The following is a 26,301-nucleotide window of genomic DNA, read 5'->3' as shown; positions in this document are numbered from 1 at the left end:
CAATACAAGTAAGATAAACATTTTTTTTAAGTCACAGAAGATATAGAGTGTACTGAACAGGATATGTTAACTCCTCCTGGCACTATCCTTTATCACTACACTAGCCCTAACATGTTGATGCTTATGCAAGCACTTTGTCTAACAATCTCAAGTGTGCCAAGTAAACACAGTGCCTTCTGTAATTACTTCAGAAAGGGAGGAGGGGACTACTGAGAAAAATCGCCACACAGAGCCAAAGTATCAGCAGAGAGCCGGTATCTATTACTTCAAGGCCTGATAGCAAAACCTTGGCACAGAAAACAGATACATATTTAAACATTCTGTGTAAGTCCACTCTACAAGTTTCAAATTGGTTTATCTTGATGTTACTAACACAAGACTCAAACTGAAAGAATAGTTTGTTTAATTCCTCCTTTTTAAAGACAGCTTGAATCTATTTCCTGATTAATTAGGCCTGTCAGGCAGAGTACAGCATATTTTTTCTCACCAGCCTCTATCATCCCCTGGGCTTAATATTCCAATGTCTAAATCTGCATTTATCCTACTAACAGAAAACCATCCAGTATTATTACCCAACTAAGTGCTGTCCAACCACTCGGCCAGCCCCCTGGGTAAATGATGTAAATGACAGTCTGATTTTGGCCTGAGTTGACCAGCAGGGACCTCCAACCACAACAGGGCCACTTTCAGGGCTGAAGGGGAACCATCTCGGCACACCTACAACCCATCTATGCATACTAGTATGACCGCAGCACATCAGTAAGGAAGAATTTGGTCAAACTCTCTGAGAGTCAGAGATAAGACTAAACACAGGGACTTCACCTCCCTGGTGGCACAGTGGTTAAGAATCCCCTGCCAATGCAGGGGACACAGGTTCGAGCCCTGGTTCGGGAGGATCCCGCATGTTGTGGAGGAACTAAGCCCGTGCGCCACAACTACTGAGCCTGCGCTCTAGAGCCTGCAAGTCACAACTACTGAACCAACGTGCCACAACTACTGAAGCCCACGCACCTACAGCCCGTGCTACGCAACAAGAGAAGCCACCGCAATAAGAAGCCCACGAACAACGAAGAGTAGCCCCCGCTCGCCGCAACTAGAGAAAGCCCGTGTGCAGCAACCAAGACCCAACACAGCCAAAAATAAATAAATTTTTTAAAAAAATAGACACAGCCTTACAAACATTTTATGTAAATTTAATAGAAAAGCCAATCATACTGAGAGAAAAATTGTACATAAAACTCTTTAAATACAAACACACACACACACACACACACACACACACACACACATATCTGAATCAGCAGCAGAATTTCCTCCCCAAAATTAAGTATCTGTGTATAGGTTAGAAACATAAATTCTCTATATGCTTTTACTTCCCATTATTTTCATGTATATTTTAAGTACCTATAGCCACTATTATCTAAGCTACTAAAACACAAAAGTTTGAATATCATTTTTAAATTGTAAAAATCACAGAAAATCAAGAAATATGTTACACGGTAATTTGCCTATCTATACACTCTCTGAAATCTTGTGCAGGATTTGTATGTATGTAAATTTTCCTGAGGAAAGTATCTATATAACTTTCATTAGATTCTCAAAGAAATATGCAATCCAAAAGAAGTTATTTTTTACTACTTCTACTGGCATATGCAGCAAGCATAACTTTTTCCAAATTCTGGCCCTATATATATCCCCTATGAACAGGCTTCTAAGGGTACCTGACCTTTGTTGGCCTCACATTCCTTCTCTGTAAAAATGGAAAGGGTGCTGTTGTCCTGTCCACTTAAGAACTGGTGAACACAGTAAATTTGGCAACGCAGGAGAAAGTTCTCTAGACAACTAGAAGTCTCTATTAAAATATGTCAATATGTAGTAATTTGATAATGTTTATCATTGATACTTTCATCTGTTAGAACGGTCTATAAAGATATTTAAAATTTCAGACAGAACAAGTAGCATTAAAAAATCAAAACAAGTTTTGTCTTAAAAGCACTGATACCCAGACTTTAGTTCTCTCATTTAGCTTGCAGATCTCTAAGACATGCAGGTTTACATTAGAATATACTTTATTTGACAGAGCATAATAGTAATTATGTGTACATTTGGTTAACAATGACTAAAGTGAAACTCTTGAGTAAAGGATTCCAGATAACCACTGCAACTTCCCTAAAAATACTGCCTACCTGAAGTAATCTGTTCAGAGACAACTGTTAGAAAGTCACACCTTTGAAAGTACACGATCACAGCTTTTCTAAGAACAAATTCTTTTCAGAGTGAAATAATTTATAGAAATGGTATAGAAAGAAAGCTAAGGAAAGAAAGAAAACCAGTTATTTCCTCCCCTAGTGAGTATATATATATATATTTCTAAAAATTTCAATATTTCTAAAAATTTTTCCCATAAACTGTAAATTACTTAATGCACTGTCCCCTTTGACCTTAAAGGACCTTCATAATAAAGATGAGAGAGACTTTGAAACAGTTTAGGCAAGTTTCTCACATGCACCCAACAGGTACTATGTCCCTTTTTTCTTTGTTTTTCAACCAAAATCTTACAAGATTTCTAGTAATTCTCACATATATGACTTCAATAAAATGGAGAGACATGCTATGTTCCTGGAAAGGAATACTCAATACTGTCAATATGCTAAATCCTAAATTAATATGCAGTTTTTGTGTAATGCCAATCAAAATGCCAACACTGATGAATTATACAGAGTGCTTTATGAAACCTGAAGTTTTCTGGACAGTTCTCTAAACCTAGGATTAAATCTCTGGGATTTAAGTCCAGGAATCTGTTCAATAAGCACCCCAAGTAAAGTTTAAGAACTCTTACATTAGTCCTGCTATCTACTAATGATCAATCTGAAGGCCATCAACAAAGCAGACGTTCATCATGAACTGCTCTGAACACTTCGGAGGGTATTTTTTCTCTCTCTCCTAGGAGACTGGCTAAAGGAGAATGTGACCTGTGGAAATAACAGCACTGGCATCACCTAAAAGCTTGCTGGTAATGCAGAACCTCAGGCCCCACCCCAGATGTGCTGAGTCAGTAGCTGTATTTTAATAGATCCCCAAGTGATTCACATACTTTAGAGTTTGAGAAGCAGTATATTAGAGAATGACTCCCCAAACTTACTTTTAAAAAATTAATACATTTAAAATGAACCAGCTATTCTAGTAAAGAGGAATATTCCTCTCGAACGTCCCTGCTCTGTCACCAGTCCCTAGGACACCTCATCACAACTCCCATTTGTAAGACTGTAATGAAGTCACTATCTTTGACTTCCCTTTCTGTTATTTCTAGTCACATCTTTTCCCCTTCCTTATCCTTATTTTCGCTCCTACAGCAGAAAAGTCAGATTTTAGAATTAATGTTTTTTTGTTTTGCTTTGTAGAACTTAAAAAGACTACATATAAACTTAGTTTTCTACTACTCTTACTGTTTTCTCCCTTTCTTACATCTCAAAACTCCTCCATTCACAAATCCGAAGCCTGGGTATTAAGTCTCAATCCTCTCTCACTGATTTCACAACTTCCTGCTCACCAGAATATCAGGCTTCAAAAGCATCAAATTTTAGCCAATTCTTATGTATTGTGGTTAAATGTGTGTTTTCTTCCCAAATTCAGCATTATGCTAACCTCTCCTTGGGACTCCTTGGCCTTACAACTCTTAAGTACAAAAAACCTACACCTTCAACTTTTCCCAGTTTCCCTCAACATCTTAATACTACAATTAAGTATTTAATTGTAGTTAAATTCTACAATTCTACAACCCATCATCTGCTTTCTACAACCATCATCTGCTTTCTTAGCCTACCTTCAACTCTCTCTTCACCCAATTACCATATTCATGCATCTCACCCAAATTGCAATCAACTAACCATGAGACGGGGGTTCTTCCTATGTTCTTTTTTTCAACAAATTTTAGTATGTGGCTGGGCTAGCCTCTGGAAAACATGATTTTACAAGTCTACAGAGAGAGAAAGACAAAAATAAGTTATTATGGGATATTGTGATGAATGCTATGGGCAATATAACTAACGTACAAAGAGTTGTAATGAAATAATTATGTTTAGAATACGCTCAATCCAGCATTCTCTTTTCACTGAAGCAGGCCCTGAAATTTCACTGTTTCAGGAAGACTTTCTTGATGAGAACAACATAAGCCAAGAATCTGTTACATAACAGCATCATGGACCTAACTCAAACTAAACATGCAACCACTTAATTCACATATCCTCCAATTCAGCGGCTTGTTTATATAATCCTATGATTAGCGATTAATGGTTTGCAAGCATCCCATAACTTCATCTTTGGAATGTACTGTCACTTTAACACATGCTTAATATCTTATTTTCAACCTCTATGAATGATCAAGTTAAGAAATTCACTCATTTGGTCAGATTCCAAGCATCAAATGTATGAAATCCCTGACTTAGCAGTGGACTGTGTTCTGACAGCTCCTAAGACTACTCTTTGAGTTTCAAACTATTTTTCCCACAGCAACACTCCTACATGTGATAATTAACTTCTCAGGTCTACCTGCAGTCTAGTACTAATAGTACTATATAATACCTAGTGTCTCGCTAAAAAAAAAAAAATTTCTGTGGGACCATTCATTCAAGGTTCAAACTTGAGCAGCCAAAACTACATCTCACCAAAACCCAAGCACCACAGGTTTCACCCAGCCATTCAAAGTGTGAGAAAGAGATTCCCCCAGATCCAAGCCACAAGCAGTGCCCAAGTAACTACAAGCAGTAACTCAGCAAGTTGTCTACACATTCTACAACACATTTCTAACTTTTCTTTGGTCACATGTCCATTTGAGAATATGATGAGAGTCATAAGCCCTCTCCTAAGAAAAACGCACATGGATGTCTGTGAACCCCAGGTAAAGAACCCCAACTGCAAAGTGTAGGGTCCACACATTGAACTGTACATCATTAAAGACCAGTACTGTCCAATGTATGTCCAATATAGCGAGAGCCACATATGTAATTTTAAATTTTCTAGTAGCTACATTCATTAAAAAGGTAAAAACCAGTGAATTTTAGTGATACATTTTATTTAACCAAAAATACCCAAAATACGATTATTTCAACATGCAATCAACATAAAATTAATGAGATCTTTTGCATTCTTTTTTTTCCCACATTCAGGCTCTGAAATCCCATGTGTATTTTACATTTATGGTACATTTTAATTCAGACTAGGCGTATTTCAAGTATCAGTCACATGTGGCTCGTGGCTACTGTATTACACAGTTTTGCTAGACCATACAGTGTATACCCAACAATTCTCAAGCCCTCTGGGCTCAGTATCCCTTTGCAGTCTTAAAAATTATGGAAGACCCCAGACAGCTTTCGTTTATGTGAGTTATACCAATTTGCATTTACCAGATTAGAAATTAAAACAGAATTTTTTAATGTTTATTAATTCATTTAAAATAATAATAAAAATATTACACATCAATATACATGACATTTTGTTAAAAATAGCTGTATTTTTCGAAACAAAAATTTAGAAAGGAGAATGGCAATGCTTTACATTTTGGCAAAGCTCTTTAATATTTGCCTTGATAGAAGACTGCTGGATTCTCATACCTGCTTCTGCGGTAGATCTTCCGTGATGTGGTTTTGGCTGAATGAAGCATATGAAGAAAATCTAGCCTCACACATACATGAAGAGGAAAAGATAAAAGACTATTAAGATAGTCTTTTACAATAACTATGGATATTCTTCTCTGCTATTGTAGCAAAACATAACAGTTAGTGGTTTCTTAAAGGTCACTGCAACGTGGTATCTAAAACCACATCACTGAATTTTTTGCACTGTTACATTAGAAGCCAGTGGTCGATCTTGTATTTGTAACATCATGTATTTGGAAAATAACAGTTCACCAAATTTCCCATTACCCTTTTTTAAAAATCATATTTGTTAATATTATCACCTATCTCCTCAGAAAAGCCTTTAAGTGACGGGAAGCTGTCAAGTTCACAATGGCAGATATAAGTTTTCCAAAATTCTAATTTTCTTTTGAAAGCTCAAACTCTATCATTAAAAACAGTTGTTTTCCTTGTAGTGACAGGCTCACTTAATTGAGAAAATGTCTGCCAAATACCCAAATCTAAATAAATAACCATAGTTTGTCAGTCATTCTTGCAAATAAACAGAGTCTTCCATGAAAAAAGCAGCAGGTTCAGGACACAACTCAATCACCTAAGTGCTTTTCTCAATTACACCACTATACTTCATTATACAGCAAGTGCTTTATGTATACTTCCCATTTTTTCACATATTAAAAAGATGCGTACTGGGCTTCCCTGGTGGCACAGTGGTTGAGAGTCCGCCTGCCGATGCAGGGGACGCGGGTTCGTGCCCCGGTCCGGGCAGATCCCACATGCCCCGGAGCGGCTGGGCCCGTGAGCCATGGCTGCTGAGCCTGAGCGTCCGGAGCCTGTGCTCCGCAACGGGAGAGGCCACGACAGTGAAAGGCCCGCGTACTGCCAAAAAAAAAAAAAAAAAAAAGATGCGTACTTACGAATGACCAGTAATAACCACATGAAAAGATGTTCAACATCACTTATCTTTAGGAAAATGCAAATCAAAACTGCAATGATACACCACTTCACATCCATTTGGATGGCCATTATAAAATTTAAAAAAGAAAATAGCAAGTGTTGGTGAGGATGAGGAGAAATCGGAACCCTTGTACACTGCTAGTGGGAATTTAAAATGGTGTAGCCACAATGAAAACAGTATGGCATTTCCTCAAAAAATTAAACATAGAATTTTTCACATACTAATCCAGCAATTCTGCTTCTGGGTACATACCAAAAAGAAATGAAAGAAAGGACTTGAGTAGATATTTGTACACTTACATTCATAGCAGCATTATTCACAATAGCCAAAAACAACCGAAATGTGTCCACCGATGGATGACTAAACAAAATGCAATATATACATACAAAGGACTATTATTCAGACTTAAAAAAGAAATTCTGATACATGCTACAACATGGATGAATCTTGAAGACATTATACTAAATGAAATAAGCCAATCACAAATGCACAAATATTGTAAGATTCCAATTATATGAGGTACTTAGAATAGTCAAATTCAGAGGGACAGAAAGTAGAATAGTGGTTACCAGGGGCTGGGGAAAAGGAGGAATGAGGAGTTAGTGATTAATGGATACTGAGTTTCAATTTGGGAAGATGAAGAAGTTCTGGAGATGGATAGTGGTGATGGTGGCATAACAATGTGAATGTACTTAATGCCACTGAACTGTAAACTTAAAAATGGTTAAAATGGTAAATTTTATGTTATGTGTATTTTACCACAAGCAGGGGGAAAAAAAAGACATGGACTCAAGAGCCAAGATTGAGAAAAGACTTTTTACTGCTTCATCAAGGACGTTAAGAAAAACTGGCTTTAAAACAACAACAACAAAAAAAAATGAGTGCATGTGACAGTGAAGAATACAATGACTACTAATACATTTTGGTGCCAACTGCGTAGATTTGTCTTAAAGCAGCTTTAACCCCCACCACTGCTTTTGAACCATCAGTGCAAATGCCAGTACAGTGTAAAAGGCAATTACGTCTTAGAAGTACCACAAAAATAATTTTGACCTGATAGACCCCCTCAAAGGGTCTGAGGGATCACTCCCCCTGGTGCCCACAAACCACACTTTGAGAACCATTACTGAAGCCTATTTTTTCAGAAAAGTCAATGACAGAAAGAAAGAGACATGAAAAGACCACAAAAAAAGCTTTATTTTCATTTTTGTTTGTCTTTTAAGATGAGAAAAACAGGTTGATATGCTGAATAGATACAGTAAGTAATAAGGAACAAGTAGAACACAGAAGAAAAATCAGATAACTAATGGAGAAAAAAAGAGGAGGGAAAAGATAATCAGGGGGTGTAGTCTCTAAAGTTGGAAGTAAAGGAGAGACAGATACTAGAGGTAGATGGGGGGTGGGAGGGGTTATACTTTGGCTTATAAAAAAGCTCTAAGTCCTGGGGATATAATGTGACTACAGTTAATAATACTATATGTATATTTGAAAGTTGCCAAGAGAGTAGATCTTGAAAGGTCTCATCAGAAGAAAAAAATTCTGTAACTATGTGTAGTGATGTTAACTAGACTTACTGTGGTGATCATTTCACAGTATATATAAATATGGACTTATTATGTTGTATATCTGAAACTAATATAATCTTATATGTCAACTATATCTCAATTTAAAAAAAAACTCTCTACTTAGAAAAATAGACATTAAATAAATGCTTCTTGATAATGATGGTGATAGTCCCATAGTTTAATAAAAAATATTAAGAAATTTTCTTTTGGTATTTTTAAATCATAGATCAAGGACCATTCCATTCTAACTTTTCACTTGCATGTGTATAAAAATATGCCACACATATCACAGAAGTAATGTTGTGTCATTTTTAAGAAAAATTTTATGGTGTCACATGAATTTATTTCCTGCAAAAACTCAGAAGTGTAGTACTCCAGGCTTAAGTCAGATGCATATGTGCTATGATCTAAAACAAAACTTGAAAGAACCGGTGTCTTTTTATTTTGAATAAATGTAACACAAACTGGTTAAATGAAATACAAAAGGGGATTTGATATTACAGCACATCATACGCTAAGCTTTAAAGTTCCCATAACCTTGAACTAGGAACAGAAGGAAGTAGGGGATAAGAAGTCAGCTATTTCTCTTCTCTTCACTTTCCTCCCTACCAGGAGTTCCCAGATACTGCTACGCTAGATTCAAATGAAGAAGCTAAAATAATGTGATTTTATGTTACTTACTTCACAGTTCACAAACACATTATTTCACTTAGGACTGAATCTTTCTAGACTGAGACAACAAACTAATTTGGGGGAAGTTGCAATTTTAAACCTTTTCATATTAATCCTGACATCTTAAACAACTGCAACACATAGTTTGATGGCCTCAGCAAGGAGCACAGTGGAAAAACTTTAACTCAAAAATGTTTGAGTCCACCTCAGACTCCTCAGGTACCCATTAATACTCCAGCTGCTTCCAGAATATTAAAAGTCCCCTGGACCCTTAAGCCTGCTTGAAGTCCCACTCCACTCAAAGGCCAATGCTTGAATGTGCGCAAGAGCCAATTAAGGAGGGCACATGGTAGAAAAAGTGCTAAATTAAAGTCCTGAGACCTAAATTCTGCCCTCCACAACCAGCACTAACAGTGTAACTTTGGTTCATCCCTTACTCTATTTTTTCATAGTTAAATAAGGGCACTGAAATTGGATAATTGCTACAATTACGGGAGATATAACGGCGCAGCAGCATTTAAAAAGAAAGACTGCTAGTCCAGCAACACCAACTCCAGTTAATAGACTACTGGGGATCCTCTCTGAAGGAAGCTGAGAAGGTCTTTGCCTTAACTCAGATTCTTGTACACCACCCACCATCCCTATCCCTTTATTTAGTCCTCCAAAAAGCAAAACTCAATAGAATTGACCTCAGGTTTTTTATGGGTTTTTTTTGCGGTACGCGGCCCTCTCACTGTTGTGGCCTCTCCCGTTGCGGAGCACAGGCTTCGGACGCACAGGCTCAGCAGCCATGGCTCACGGGCCCAGCCGCTCCACAGCACGTGGGATCCTCCCGGACCGGGGCACAAACCCGTGTCCCCTGCATCAGCAGGCGGACTCTCAACCACTGCGCCACCAGGGAAGTCCCAGAATACACATAATGGCCCACCATAACCTTTTAAAATACACGTAGCCTTTATTAAGAAAGACAGCCACTATTCTAAAGTGAGAACAAATTTGAACCTTAACTCTGTAAATAGGAGTTTCTCATGCTAGAAATTTATAGGACAACAAAATGGTTACATCCAACTTTGAACATGATGGATTCATATAGCACCTTGCAAACTCACTTCTAACATTCCTTACAGACAGGATACTATGCGCAAAATGACAAACACATGTTTGTTCAATCCATGTATTTGCAACATTTCTTAAATTCCCACTTCAGTGAGCTGAAAAACATAAACCAGTAACAGCTAGTTCACCGGGTTTTAAAAATATATAACTATCAATTTGGATCGAGATCCTTAGAATTGTAAAAATAATATTTTGCTAAAAGATGAAAAATTAACAAAGATTTAACAATCTGGTTAACTCTTCACTAGGATTTGAACTAGGCTAGTTGGTAAACAAACAAACAAAAACCTCTTTAGGTCTATATTACTGCAGTACAACACTAGTTAACTATCTTACAAACTTCTGTCATTGATCACAAAAGAGACTATTAAAAGCCTAAGCACAGGGACTTCCCTGGTGGCACAGTGGCTAAGGATCCGCCTGCCAATGCAGGGGACATGGGATCGAGCCCTGGTCCAAGAAGATCCCACATGCCACAGAGCAACTAAGCCCATGCACCACAACTACTGGGCCTGTGCTCTAGAGCCTGCAAGCCACAACTACTGAGCCCGCATGCCACAACTACTGAAGCCTCCATGCCTAGAGCTCACACTCCGTAACAAGAGAGGCCACCCAATGAGAAGCCCGTGCACCACAATGGAGAGTAGCCCCCGCTCGCTGCAACCAAAGCCCGTGCACAGAATGAAGACCCAACGCAGCCATAAATCAAATAATTAATTTTTTTTAAAAAAAAAGCCTAAGCACAGCTAAGCACATACTCATCCTACTTCTGGAAAAGTAACTCAAAACACACGTCCTACTGATCATGACTCAGTGGCATCATTTTTTTGTACACAAAGAATAGATAGGCCATTAACATTCAGTAGGAAAGACTCTGTTATGCAGGCCAGAGAATGAAGAAGTGGATCATGACCAGTGATGCATAATCCCACTCCCTAGAAAAATAGTCCTGACAACACTCATTAAGTAAAATATTTTACTGTATTATGTGTAAGTCATTTTCGTACTAATATCTTAATGATTCCAGAATGAATATTAAAATTTAGACTAACCACTGACCATCTCATTCAAAAGACAATACTTAAGTATGTAAAAAGCTCCAGCCAGCCTGAACAATGGCCCAACCACAAAAAAATTAAGGAAAATAAGTAAATACAGCAATTAGGCAAGCAAAGGAGTGTGCTGAAAACCTCTCTTCCAGGAAACCAAAGAAGAAATAGAAGAATGCTGAGGGTGATAATGATTAGTTACTAAGAAAAGCATAAAGACTTGGTAGCATGCTACCCTCTGATCTGTTACACTAAAGGCTACAAATTTCCTAATCTAAAAAAAAAAAATTCAGTGTTTCTCTACCTAGAAAATGATCACTTCTGATATCACAGACTAGTCAGAGGGGTTTCCCAAAGTAATGATCATATGTTCCTTCACACAGAGCATTAAGGAGATGAGACCCCTCCCTTCTTGCTAATCTCTCATTCTCTTAGATTCTGGCTGTCACATTAAACCTTGGTACTTATCAGCCACTCAAGAGAAAGCCATAGCCACTTGATCATTTCCAACATTATTACTTTCTTAAGATTAGCTACTCAGAGCACATACTTTAGGCCTCTTCAGCTTGCTCTCTCTGTCCCACAGTAGTAGCTTTCTTAAAGATGCCATGGGTCAAGGGAACTTAGGCTGGAATATTTCTGAGAGTCATACCTAATAAAAAGAGCAATGCAGTACGCACAAAACAAAGATGTACTGTTCCTGTAATCATAACAAAAATAAAACAAGCTAGAAATCCAAAAATAAATCTGGTTGTATTTTTTTCATCCATCTAGATAATACTGTACCTACATTATCATCAAACATATCTACTTATTTTAATTTCTATAAAGGGACACAACTTGAAAAACAGGGCCAATCTGCTCCTAAATATCAACTGAACAGCAGGATATGTCAAATCCAATTGACAAATATGTCAATTGTTTTACAGTAAATTTTTTTTTTTTTTTTTTTTTTTTTGCATTACGCGGGCCTCTCACTGTTGTGGCCTCTCCCGTTGCGGAGCACAGGCTCCAGACGCGCAGGCTCAGCGGCCACGGCTCACGGGCCCAGCCACTCCGCGGCACGTGGGATCTTCCCGGACCAGGGCACGAACCCATGTCCCCTGCATCAGCAGGTGGACTCTCAACCACTGCGCCACCAGGGAAGCCCTACAGTAAATTTTTACTGGCCTTCTGACTGCTGTTCAGTTCAAAAACTCAATCTCTTACAAATGTACTGAATACCTATCATGAGTACAGCACTGCAAGAGATATAAGATGAACATAAGCCAAACCTTAAAGGAGCTTTTAATCTTGCAGTAGAGGAAACTTTTTATTAGACATTTTCTTGAAATAGAACAAAGCTGTGTAAAATAAGTGCAATATGAGCAAGAGTTGCTACACAGGGCACCAAAGGAAGGCATAATTACACTCATTTGGTTGCGAACAGGGTTTCATGGAAAAATAAAGATTGCAAATAACTAACTGTATTTTAAATGTATTCTGCAAGATCCGATTTCAACAGGATTGGGGAGGCAGGTGTCTGCATTCTAAGCAAATGTAACAACATAAGCTGAAAAACAGGCATGAGAAAGCATCAGAGAAGTGCAGAAGATATCAAGTACATATGCAATAGTGATATACACCTAGGGTTGGAGTGAGAGATTAAGGCTGGAGAGGGGCTTGGGGGTCACATTACAGAGGACCTTGAATCCCAGAGTAATGAGTCTGCATTTCACTTGGTTAGGCAAATAAGAGGGTGACATAATCAGAAGTCCACTTCAGAGAGAATAAATTTGAAGGAATACAAGTGTTGATTTGGTGAGTAAAGAGCCTAAAAAGGGAGGGATAGTCCACATAAGAACTTACTTCTTTTTTTTGTTTGTTTGTTTGTTTTTTTAAACATTTATTTTATTGAAGAATAGTTGATTTACAATGTTATGTTTATTTTCTCCCGTTGCGGAGCACAGGCTCCGGAAGCGCAGGCTCAGCGGCCGTGGCTCACGGGCACAGCAGCTCCACAGCATGTGGGATCTTCCCGGACCGGGGCACGAACCCGTGCCCCCTGCATCGGCAGGCGGACTCTCAACCACTGCGCCACCAGGGAAGCCCAAGAACATACTTCTTTAAGAAGTATTAGGGACCCAAACTAGAGCTGACGGCACTACAAACAAAAGTAACGTTCCTCACACATATCATGGTTAAATTTTCTATCCGTAAACTCACTCAGATAAAGTATAACCATACCCTTCCTCATATATTCTTTACAAATAAAAACTTGAAAAACAAGAAAGTTTCTTTACTTCCAGATACCCTAAAATACATATATTATAAATGAGTCACCTGGAGAACACAAGTTACTAAAATGACAAAAGCAGCAACTATGGCCGTACGTCCTTTGAAATTAAATAGTACTCTGAAATGCCACACAATTTTATTTGAGCGCCCATCCCCTATCTTAAGGCTACCACATAAGGCAACTTCTTATTAAAGACTTTTTCCCAATGATTAAGAAATAATTTTATACCGTGGAATAAAAAATAAATTGCTACCCTATATTGAAGTTTGCCCAAAAACTCAAATGCATGATAATCAAACACAATCCTTTCATTACAGTCTCAATCCTAAAACTGTTCATCATTATCCCTTCTTTCTCATGCTCCTCTCTTATCAGCAGGAGCAGTAAAATTCAGTTATATAGACAGAATCAAAGAATGCTAAAATGGAAAAAGATGTTACAGGTTCATCTTTACCCACTTCATTTTTTTTCCTTGAGGAAACTGAGGTCAAAATGTCACAATGTGTGGACAATGCTTTTTGCACAGGGATGTTCTTTACTTTCTATTTATAATGTCAAAAACTGGAAATAAGTTCAACAAAAAATTGTATTGGAACGGTAGACTATGGTATATTGATGATTCTGAAAAATTCTGATTTTGAAGAACTTTAATTATATGTAAATGTTCACAATACTACAAAAAAAAAAAAAAAAGATCCCACATGCAGCAGAGCAACTAAGCCCATGCACCACAACTACTGAGCCCACGCACCCTCAACTACTGAAGCCTGCACACCTAGAGCTCGGCAACAAGAGAAGCCAGAAGCCACCACAATGAGAAGCCTGTGCACAACAAAAGTAGCCCCCGCTCGCCGCAACTAGAGGAAGTCCACACACAGCAACAAAGACCCAATGCAGCCAAAAAACATAAAAAAAATAATAATAAAAAAAAATTTAATTAAAAAATAAAGTAAATGCAAAAAAGTTAAAAAAAATGTCACAATGTGAGTTAGTGGCATTAACTGGGATTAGCAGCTGGCCCGACTCCAAGTTTTGCCTTTTTTTTTTTAATAGTTTCCTCCAAGAAGGCATCATTTCAAAATTTAATATAATGTTAAAATAGGAAAACTAGTAGCGACAATTTTTTCACATTTTAAAATAATATCCATTGCAAAGTGCCTCTCCAAAGGTTACGTCCCAAACTATGCCCTTAATGTTACTGGAATTCTAAGACAAACCCAAAATTCCAAAAACAAAATCCCTCTGTGGAAAGGCCCAACAACCACTTTCCTCCAGAGTTTTGAAACTTAGCATAAATGTGCTGACTGAGCTCATTTGTAAAGATGATACACACAGACAGAGAATCTCCAAATTAACTAAGTGCCCAACTATTTAAAATGGCTCAGTCATTAACCACTCAGTGTCCCAACTGAGTCCCCTAAAAATAGTGGCTTGTGGGTACATAAATGGTTCACCAGATGGATGCAGGATAAAAAATCAGGGAATGAGCAGTCTCAAGCCTTTGCTGATGAAACCTTATGCAGCACTGAAATTGCCATTCAGACTCTTAATGTCAGAATTCCAGATCAAGGTTTTAATCATTTTGATAGCTACCAAACGTGTTCTAATAAATGTGTATGTTCTACTTTAAGCTTTGACCAAAACGAAAAAAAAAAAAAGGAGATAAGGGGTGAAAGAGAACCCCAGACAATACACAAGATTAGTTCCTTAGTACTAACAACATCAATTTTCTTTTTATCCCTCCTGCAGACTCCATAATGGAAAGATACTAACAAGTATTAATTTATTTCCATTATTTTTAAAATAACCAAAGACAACCTTTCCAATTTGCTCAGCACTAACCACACATGGTTGACCACAGCTAAAAGCAAAGAAATTTGACATACCAGTGCAATTTAGCCCCTTTATTGGAGATAAATGTATAGTTTCCACTACATACTTTTGAAGTGTTGAAAATTGGGAATTATTTTAGTGTCAGTATCTTGTCCTTGAATAAAACTGCCACCTCGGGCTTCCCTGGTGGCGCAGTGGTTGAGAGTCCGCCTGCTGATGCAGGGGACATGGGTTCGTGCCCCGGTCCGGGAAGATCCCACATGCCGCGGAGCGGCTGGGCCCGTGAGCCATGGCCGCTGAGCTTGGGCGTCCGGAGCCTGTGCTCCGCAACGGGAGCGGCCACAGCAGTGAGAGGCTCTCGTATCGCAAAAAAAAAAAAAAAAAACTGCCACCTCTAGAGAAAACATATCAGCAGACAATCAAATTTACATCTTAGGCGCTATCTCTACAATGATAACATAAACAACCCAAAAGAGAAGCATCTGTTAATAAGATTCTACGTAATATCCTTTGCTGCAAATTACTTTCATATTATTGTGAAAGCATATGCTGCTATCAAGGTCAAAATTCTATACAGCTGATTGAAACATAAAAATTACATGTGGCTGAATGCCATATAATAATTATCTAATCAAAATGATTCAGATTTTTTACAAACACAAATGTGAAACTTAATTCAGGATAAATGTAATACCTAATCTAAAAGCATGTTACTACAATGCCAGAATCAGATTTCACTGAAAGCTTGTAACTAAGTCTGAACCTAAAACTAACCCATATTGATTGAGAGATTTGGCATGCACTGTTAGGTACTGTCACAAATTATCTTGTCAATATCACACATTACCTATTGATCTTCATAATAGGTATTAACTACGCATTACAGAAAAGGAAACAACGTTTCCTGATAGTTTAATTCAACAACAACAAAAAATTCCTGGACAGGAAGTAAGGATACAGAGATAAATAAATAAAACCCTGTCCTCAAAAAGCTCTCCATCCAAAAAAGGCTGTCAAAATCAACTGTAGAATATAAAACAATTTCACAACTGCACGTAAAAATAATTTTCTTTTAACTCACCACCTTTGCTAAATAAAGAAAAATATAATGTCAATAGAGAAAGATGACTTAAGGGGGCAGCCACATTATTCTTTCTTTGTTGTTTCAAGAAAGCTAATTTAAACAACACTTTGCCTTAAACAAACTTTGTCTTGAAACTTTGTCTTCACCAAAGTAGAAAATTCAGCGTCCCCAGACGTAAGCAGAAGACCTTTGAGGGGACAAGAACTAAAGAGCCCTCCACTGGTGCTTCTTAATTTGCAAATTAGGTCTTAAATCCTATTAAAGAATTCTGGTTAAAAAAAAAAGTCAAAAATCATTTCCTTTGAAAAGTATCTGAATGTCCATCATACAGTGAGGCAATTTTTATGACACAAAAAGCAATTAATACAGAGTCCTTTCAGCCTCAAGAATTTTACTATCTGCTAGGGGCCTTGAGACAGGAACAATAATTAACCACCCTAGTGTTTCCAAGTGCTTACATAATTGTATCTCAAGACAAAAGATTAAATGTGATAAGGGGAAAAAAAGCAAACAGCTACAAATGTCCACAGGAAGAAGGGAGTGATCATAGCCAGCAGTTAGGAAGCTAGGATTAGACAGTCACAAGCAGAGTGAAAGGCAAACAGAAGATTCAATCACAGAGCAAGGAGGAGAGGAGCACACTGTGGCTGGAGCAAAAAGCATTACTAGGAAATAACCACAGCTAAGATTCAGAAGGTAGGTGAACGACTGAGCATGGACAATCATGAATGCCTGACCAAAAAAAATGTGACCGGGGCTTCCCTGGTGGCGCAGTCGTTGAGAGTCCGCCTGCCAATGCAGGGGACAAGGGTTCGTGCCCCGGTCCAGGAAGATCCCACATGCCGTGGAGCGGCTGGGCCCATGAGCCATGGCCGCTGAGCCTGCGCGTCCGGAGCCTGTGCTCTGCAACGGGAGAGGCCACAACAGTGAGAGGCCCGTGTACCGCAAAAAAAAAAAAAAGTGACCAAGTAAGATGACTTCTCAGCAACACAACTGTTCCCTCCCTCCCCTTCACTCCTGAGTTTCAAGGCATCGGATTCTCCTGGTATTCCTTTGCCTCTCTGGCAGCTCCTTTTTAGTCTTTTCAGTCTTTGCCTACTCTAAATCGCGGGTTCTCAAGGCACTGTTCCTGGAGCAGCAGTATCTGCATTGATGAGCAAGTTGGTAAAAATGCAAATTACGGGCTCCGCCCAGAAATACAAAATCAAACTTTGGAGGTCAGGCTCTGCAATCTGTGTTTTGCCAAGCCCTAGCAAGCCCTCCAAATAAATGATTCTGGTAAACTCTAATGTCTGAGACCAATGTTCCACAGGTGTCCTTCATGAGAGCCTTCCCCTTCTCATTCTACACCCTCTCCCTACAGCAATCCTCTCCCGGGCTTAAAATAACAGCCAAATGCTCACCAATCAGAAGTACGTGTCTCTAAGTCCAAACACCTTTGCTGAGTATTGGACAATATATTCAACTTCTCACTTGACATGTACTTCCCCTCTCAGATATCTCAACTAAACATGTCTGGAATTACTGGATATCCTCCCAACACCCCCAAACCTGTTCCTTCTCTACTCTTCCCCATCTCAATAAATAGCACCTCCTTCATCCAAGAAGTACATAAGCAAGTCATTCTTCACACTTCCTACAACACCCACCTCCATCCAATCCACAACCAGGTCTTCCCATTCAAGCATTAGTAACATTAGGCTCCATCCCCACTGCCATCATCTTAACTAACCTAATTTGTATACCTCTTAAACAGTCTCTATAGAGCAAACACCATGATCTTACGAAAATACAAATCAGAGCATGTCACGGCCCTAATTTAAATCCTTCAGTAGCTTCCCATTGCATTTTCAGACAAAATCTAAAATCCCCAACATGGCATACAAAGACCTGGATCCTGGTCCTCTCCAAAACCACCTTGGGTCCTTCTTCCATGTGGTTCATTCATGATAGTCCATAGCTCTGGACACAATTCACTTCCTGAAACTCTTCCCCACATAGGAATTTCTCTCTTCATGACATACTCCATACCACGCCACCTTCATACCTCTGCCTTTACTTAACTCTCGTCATACTTCAGAGTTCTGCTAAAATGTCAAAAAAAAAACAAGCCTTCCTTCATCCTCCAATACAAATTGAATCAGTTATTCTCTCATGAAACCCTATGCTTTCTTCTCATGACAATTATCAAAATTGTTAACTACACTAACCTGATTAATTCTGTTTAATATTTATCTTCTACACTAGACTGTAAGTTCCATAATGCCAGAGAAACACCTGTTTTGTTCTCTGCTGTATAAATAGCACCTAGTACAGAGCCTGGCATTTAAAAAAAAAAGGCATTTAATAGTTAGGGAATAGTAACAGTTGCTGATATCTTTACTAAATCCTCCACTCTGCTTTGTTATCTCTCAAGAACTTTTACTTCCATGTTACTGGGTAGCCACAGATAATTCCTGCAAATGAGATACCATGCTTAAAGATTCTTACTGATTTATCCTGCAAGGTCAGATGTACCTTACTACCTTCCTGTAAAATTAACAATAAGAATTGACACCTAGCCCAAATTCACCCTACTCTAAGCAGTTAACTCTGAGAGCTACTGAGCTACTTTTACAGAACTCTAGTAAATTCCTGGCCTCCAATTACTGACAGTGCCAACAACCCCCATGCCCATGTCAGAAAGTCCTATGCATCCAATCATATTCAAAATACCACTCCTGGGCTTCCCTGGCGGCGCAGTGGTTGAGAGTCCACCTGCCGATGCAGGGGACGCGGGTTCGTGCCCCGGTCCGGGAGGATCCCACGTGCCGCGGAGCGGCTGGGCCCGTGCGCCATGGCCGCTGAGCCTGCGCTTCCGGAGCCTGTGTTTCGCAGCGGGAGAGGCCACAGCGGTAAGAGGTCCGCGTACCGCAAAAAAAAAAAAAATTTTTTTAAATACCACTCCTATCCAGTCCCATAACCTCATGATTAGACTATGTTAACAAATTTTGGATGGTGTCCTGCTCTCTACGCTCCCCATAAGTCCACTTTTCACCAAAGACACTTAGGGGAAAAACTCTCCTACTTGACAACCCACTCTTCCCATTATCAATCAATATTAAATTCTTCTGACTAGCACTGAAGGTATACAGAGGTATATGATCCAAAAGCAGTCCTACGTTTTAGTAAAAACTTGGACGGTTACATTGAATTATATGTGCTTGACAATTTGACACTGTTTCAAGCTAAAATTCACGTATAGCTCTACCTCATTTCTACAGCCCGATGCTGAAATTCCACTCCTGAAACTAAATTGTTTTCGAGGAAAACCATAAAAATGGCCCATTGTGATATCCTCTCAACTTTGAGCAAGAACTAAAAAGGTGCAAGTTGTCAGCATTTTCAAACATCTATATACTTAACTAGAAAGAGATTATGATACAAAGTGTATATTTCAGAAAGGAAACTACACCAATAGTTTAGTTATAACATACAACGTAAGTATACTCCTGAGGATGTGGGTTTTTTAAATATATATAATATATAAAACATGTATGTGCATGTAAATATATACATACATACACATACCTATACATACATACATATACAGATGATCCTCATTATTTGGAGAGTTCATATTTGTGAAGTTGCTTACTTGCTAAAATTTATTTGTATCCCCGAAATCAATAAAATATCCCAATATCAATACAATGGCACTTTCATAGTTATTTGCAGACATGCGCATAGTGGTGAAAATTTTGAGTAAGCCAGCTGGAATCAACAAGGTATTGCTCTGCCTTGTTTCAGCTCTCACTGCTATAAACAAGGGCCCTTTTCAAGGTCTATGTAGTGTCATGTTTTTCTCATTTTTGTGTTTTTTATTGGTGATTTTGTTGTTTAAAATAGCCCCCAAGCATAGAGCCAAAGTGTTGTCCATCTAGCGTTTCTTAGTGCAAGAAGGCTATGATATCCCTTACAGAGAAAATCTGTATATTCACTAAGCTTCATTTAGGCATGAGTTACAGTACTGTTGACCATTAGTTCAATGTTAACAAGTCAACAATATATATTAAACAAGGTGTCTTTAAACAGAAACACACATAAAACAAGGTTATACAGTGACTGGTTGACAAAAATGCTGTAAACACAGGCTTGCGGTACCCTGACACTATTTCCCCTAGGAACAATGATTCAGTACTTGCTAAATCACTGGTCACAGCGACTTTATAGAACGTGACTACTGTGAATAATGAGAATCAAGTATGTATTTGAAGAGGGGGGGCGGCAGCACTCACACCAGGTTTATTGAAGACTCAAAGACACTGCAGAGGTCATTCTGAGCAAGCTGCCTGTATTTGCAGTAGCATGGCAAAAACACCTCAGGACACAGCATCTACAGGGTCTTGCCTCTATTTAAACAACACTGACACAAAACAAAAATGTAAAATCAACTAAGTTTGTTTTTTGATCTGTCTTTGCTTCTACCCTTTTCCCACTCAATGGTACACCTCTCCCCAATGCAGGTACTCTAAACTCTACAGTAACGCCTTTTCACAAGCACTTGCCCTAATCTTACAATTGGGCAAATGTATCTGTAAATTACTGAATGATCATTCTTGAATGTAAACCACGTTTGTGCTTAAACATCTGATCTAAATTGTAGCATTACTTATTTGGAAAGAAGAGATGATATTAAGCATATGAAATAACAATATGTTGCCAGGATCAAAAAGTAAACCGAATATAGATAATTTCGGTTGTGTGCGTGCTGAAATAGAAGAAATACACAAGGAACAAAGCCTAGGCCTCAGCCTTCCCTCTGGGGTGTTGGGTTGGGGAAGCGCCATCTTCCAAAAGAGTTTGTTCAACGCTTGCTTCCTCCTAGCACTTGATTACGGATTTTTCCAAGAGAAATGACAAATTTATGGCAAAGGTAAGTGGAACACTCTAACAGTGACATTAGGGACTGAAACATTTTTTTAATTTGTGTGTGTGTGTGTGCTTGAGCACTCCCCTTTTGAAATTCATTTGTATTTGCATCTTCCAAAATTACTTCTTTTTTATTGAAAATGGTTTGCTCAGGGTAATGACAGGACATGCATGGAGCAGCGGTAGAAGCTACCAAAGTCTAACTTGATGAAATGTCAATGATTTCTTATTAAGTAAAACACCCATCTGGGATTTAGTGAAATGAAGTGAGTAATATTATTCAAGCCACCCTGCAGTTATTACAACAATTCAAAAACAGAAGTACAGCATGTGAGTTAACAGCCATGTCTTCTTAAAACCTATAGCTTAATCTACGACTCAAACACTTGAAGTTAACGTATAATAAAGAACTAGGAACTTTTACAGCATGGTAAATCCGTCTATCAACACCAATTACCATACATACATTCATTATTTGACAAGCTAAAGATCCTCCTCCCACCTAAGGTTCAGCTAGGCTCATTATTGGGGGCAATGGCTTGCAAAACAATGACATCCATCCTGAATAATTCAAGATTTCTTTCTCTTTAGAATATTGTATAGACAAAAATCTTCAGGTTTTTCTTTTGTACTAATTTGCTACTGTTCATGGCATTTCAAAAAACACAAGTGGAATCTCAGTCTACTGTCTCCAAACCACATCAACTGACCCTCAGAGAACCAAAACTACTGTCTTTGATTTCTTCTCTCTTAATCTTGAAACTTAGAAGGGCAAATTATCAACAAATTATTTCTTGAGAAATTTTTAAGTATTTTTGTAATATCATTCTGCAGTTAAAAACTCAAAAGTCAGTGAAGTATGCAATGAAACAAGAGTATTTCTTACAAGCCAATTATACAAGAAATACAAAACTAAAAGTGTAGGATTTTTTTTTCAATGGAGCAAACTTTTTTGTAAGCAGACTCTCAACTGTTGACATAGTCTGATAAAGATAATGAAGGATCGAACACAAAACTTCTCAAGTGAAAGTTAACCTGCTTTCATATCGTCTTTTAAAGTCTTATCAAACAAGACACACCGAAAGGGTGTGACTAGCACCCTGCATGATAGAGAAGATTCTAAAAAACAAAGATAAGTGGACTTCAAGTTTACCTGCTCCCCCAAAGCAACCTACTCACTGAATTTGGGGCAAAGTATCACCTCCATCACGCGCACGCACAGAAATAAATTGTTTTTCAACTGATGACTGAGCAGCAGCAAACCCAGGCTGAACACTCGGGGCTGCAGAGTCCTGTGCCCTGCGTCGCGAGTGGTGAGGCCAACGCTTGACACCCCCCTGAGCCACAGCGGGTAAGAGCCCCAATCCTGCTCGATCTGACCCTTTAATGAGTCACTGGTCTAATCATGACACCGCAGCACTCGCTAAGACGGTTCCTATTTATTTCTTTGCGTCAAGAAGCACTGAAAATGACAAACTCGTACTGAAAGAACTGTGCACAGGTCAGAGTTGCCGGCGGCGAGAAAAGCCGACTTACGAGCGAGAGCCCGAGCTACTCTAAAAGCCCCCGCTGGCCCAGCAGAGGAGGCAGAAGGGGTTAGAGTGAGCCGGGAAGGCGAGGAGACAAGCGGGCGAGGACCTGGAGAAGCTACCGCCACACCCCAGCCCTCCCTCACCTGCCGGCCCGAGCCTCCCCGGGCGCCCGTACCTTCGGCCAGTGACTCCTCCAGGGTGACCTGGTAACGGCCGACCGCAAACACCCGGACCCCCATGGACGAGCTACCAGAGCCGGCCCCGGCCCCGCCGGCCCCGCCACCCGCCGCTCCACCGCCGCCGCCGCCGCCCTCCGACTTGGGCATTCGAGAGAACTTCTTCATGGTCCCGCCGGCGCGCTGGAGGGCGCGGGGCGCGCGCAAGGGCGAGCGAGAGGGTGAGGTGCCCGGTCCGGCACGCGGCCGGGCGTCCGCGAGGGGTCGCCGCCCCTCGCTCGTCCGAGCGTCCGAGAGCGCTACGGCCTGCCGAGCCTCACATTCCGCGCGCGCCGAGCGCACAGCCCCGGCCCCGCCGCCCGCTCCGCGGCTCCGCTGCAGCTGCCGGGCTCCCGCAGAGGGCGGCGAGGAGGGCGGGGACAGGGCGGGGCGCGAGGGGGCGGGCCCGAGTGCGAGGGCGACGCGGCCGCCTCCGCCAGTGTCCCGGGCGCCCTAGCAGCCGCACCAGGACGGACTGCGAGCCCCGGAGGAGGGCGCAATGGAGGGAGATGGCGAAGGGGGCGGGGCGACCGGCCCCTCCGCGGAGTGGGCTGGTCCGCTCAGGCCGCACACTCTCTGGACAGCATCCCGCGGCACCGCTGCCGCCCCAGTCGAACCCGCGCCGCCCGCCACTCGAGGCCGTTGGCGGCGCGGCGCCCCTGCCGACCGTTCACTGAGGCCAGGCGCCCCGCGCAGGCGCGTGGCCTGCGCCGCCGGAAGTGACGGTTCCGGCTCTTGTCACGTGGAGGGGGGATGGGGAGGAGATGGGGGGGTTGGGGACGAGAACGAGGTCCGGAATCCCGGGTCTGGGGTCCTGGCCGGGAGGGTTCAGGCCTGGCTCCTGGGGTCCTGGCTTCGAGCAGGGAGGTGGCCCGGGGACCGGTTTTCGCGCTGGCTCTGCGCGGTGTCTGTCATCTCGGCCAGGAGTTGGTATGTTACTCTGGGGGCTTAAAAATGCCAACAACTTTACCCCCGCTAACGGACTTCTCGCTGCATTTCTAAGCTGGTTCTCCAGAGCTTCTCCCCTGAGAATCTTCTTCCGCCCGCCCACCCCGAGCGTGGGAGGTGGGAGCAGCGCGGAACTGGAGCGGATTCCAGGAACCCAACTTCTAAAGCCGTGGTATCGCACTCTAACAGACGCTTGTGCTAGGGAGCGTTTTGCGGTTTATAAATGATTTAGGAGTACTTTCAGAATCTCGTGTGTGCTGTGCAATAGCCCTGTGAAGTATTCAGAGCAGGTATTAAGCCCGTTTAGAGACTTTTCATCACCTTTGGCTAAGAGAGCTTAACGGACTCGCCCAAGGTCACATGGCTGGCTTGTGATAGAACTGTGACTACAAGGGCCATCCTTTGATACTTAGTTTCATACTTTGGGCCATCCGGGAAAAGTAGGTTAGGATCAGATGGTTGAAAAACGGCAGATTTAGGACTTTGGAAGCAAAACCAGCCATTGGTTCCCCCTTCCTCCTTTAACAAAGAGATTTGCCCATTTAAAAAAAAAAAAGAAAAAAGACCCGTTTGCATCCATTTCATAAACTGCAGGAGTCTCAACGCCTGCGGGGTGAGGCAGGCAAAGTGAACGTGGTGTTAAGACGTTCGGGGTGGCAGGGAATGGGAAATCATTGAGCATGTGTACAGAAAGCAGCCGATTCTCAAATCCAGCCTGCTTTCCCCCCACACACCTCGTATGAATACAGGCCCACTGTGGCCAAAGGTTCCGTTTCTTAAAAGAAGCCAAAAATCTGGATTTTTTTCTAATATGGCATTTCCAGATTTTTTAAATGTAGGCCAAATAAATTGTGCCTGCGGGACTCCAGTCTGAACCTTCTATGAAAGTAGATGATGTGGTTCTATCCCCATCCCTGTTTCTTTATCCAGCTTTTTAATGAGATACGGGCAGAAACGTTAGAAAATGTGCTTAGGCAAAAGACTTTGCGCTTAAAATCTTACATTTTTTTCTTCCCCTCTGCTATTTCAAGAGAACCTATTTCTGACAACATTAAAACAGTGCTCTGGATTTGGGCATCTTTGCTGCATAACCCGCTAAGCTAAAATTCTTCGTCCAGAGACCTGACCTTTAAAAGTCCAGCTCAATGGAAGTCAGATATGCCAGATCATTGATGTGGTGTGACAATTGGGGATTTCCATTCAGAAATAAGCGGACCATTCTCCTTACTGTGGGGATTCACTGTGGAGTCTCATTCCTACAATATTTGAATTATATTTTTTCAAGCCAAATAACTGAGAAATTTAGCCATTTCATACAATCTAAACTGCAAATCAGCCTAACATACAAAGTTGAGGCCTAATACATATTCATCTGATGACAACACAAGAGTAAATGAAGTCTCCTGGGAGCCAATTTACCACAATTGCTGTGGTTTAAAAAAAAAAAAACTTCTGTGTACCCAAATAACCTGACTTCTGATATATGGAAGTTGATAATTAATTTAAGGCATAGATCCTCTCTCAAAAATTATGGGTAACACTAAGCAATGTGTTCTTTAATTTTTCATCAAGCATATAACAAAAATTTGAATATTGTTTGATCTTCTCAGAATGTTAAATCCACAATATTCTATGACAAACATGTTACTAATAAGAATGCAGAAACATTGTATTACTAATAAGAAGAATGCCAAGCATTTACAAACACTATCAAAAGATGTTGATATTAACTGTCAGATTGTGTCCTCCTAGCAACTTTCAAAATTGTGTCCATAAACCGATTTGTAGGCAGAAAATGAGATACTAATCAGTGGAAAAACTATTGAGAATTCTAGTCTTTTAGTTTTGCACTCATTTCACTTTGGTTTCCTGTTGGAAATTAAAATCTCTAGAAGAAAAAGTATGGATAATGTACATTCTGATTATCTTAAACACTGTCATTGAGGTGACTTACAGTAAGAACACAGATATAGAATAGTTTAATAGAGATAAAAAGTTAAAATTACATTTCAGGGGTTTTTTTTTCAATATAAATGTCAATCTTTTAATGTTTACAGCTGTACTGTGATTAAAATAGTTGGAAACTAGCCACATAATACTTTTATTTAAAGCAGGTTGTTTCAGTTTACAAGGTTTCATGTTACAATATACTGATAAAGTCAGCAGATCATTGTAGCCAACTAAATGATTCTGAGATCCTCAAACAGGAAGGAATTTGACAATGGTGAGGAGGAGGGAGGATTATTGTTGTATTTTTGTCTTCCACTGGAAAGCTATAAACCTTCTTGTTACTTTGACCCTCATCTTTTTTGCACTAAGGTGGCTCTCAAAGACATATGTGAAGTAAGAATGACTGACATGGATCAAAGTATGCTTATCCCAAAAGCTTATTCCAGTGCCATAATTACCTTTATAAATCATCTCTTCCAATGCCTGATTGATCACTTTTCCTCAGGAGTCAATGTTTTCCTTTGATGATGTGTCTTCAATCATTATTAGCCTCAATATGT

The 26,301-nt window shown here is 40.2% G+C and overlaps 1 protein-coding gene and 1 long non-coding RNA gene across 6 annotated transcripts in view; one reads left to right on the top strand and one right to left on the bottom strand.

Annotated features, from left to right (window-relative positions):
* The window catches only part of BMP2K (BMP2 inducible kinase), a 124,011-nt gene extending 100,506 nt beyond the window's left edge, over positions 1 to 23,505 (bottom strand). For 2 of the 3 annotated variants that reach the window (XM_019932779.3, XM_019932780.3), the window contains exon 1: positions 22,804 to 23,505. In XM_019932779.3, coding sequence (XP_019788338.2) covers positions 22,804 to 22,972 — 169 coding nt within the window. In that variant the 5' untranslated portion in view covers positions 22,973 to 23,505. Of the gene's footprint in view, positions 1 to 3,887; positions 3,977 to 22,803 lie in introns of all 3 variants that reach the window. The other variant, XM_019932781.3, reaches the window with a different exon arrangement.
* A 109-nt stretch (positions 23,506 to 23,614) lies between these two features.
* LOC109549567 (uncharacterized) overlaps positions 23,615 to 26,301 on the top strand; it is a 73,420-nt gene continuing 70,733 nt past the window's right edge. For all 3 annotated transcript variants that reach the window (XR_012332085.1, XR_004526709.2, XR_004526710.2), the window contains exon 1: positions 23,615 to 23,773. This is a non-coding gene — a long non-coding RNA (uncharacterized lncRNA). The remainder of the gene's footprint in view (positions 23,774 to 26,301) is intronic.

This window comes from Tursiops truncatus, chromosome 5 (assembly GCF_011762595.2).
Source record: "Tursiops truncatus isolate mTurTru1 chromosome 5, mTurTru1.mat.Y, whole genome shotgun sequence".
Lineage (NCBI taxonomy): Eukaryota > Metazoa > Chordata > Mammalia > Artiodactyla > Delphinidae > Tursiops > Tursiops truncatus.
Note: the sequence above shows the minus strand (reverse complement) of the source record. Positions and strands in the feature narration are given on the sequence as shown.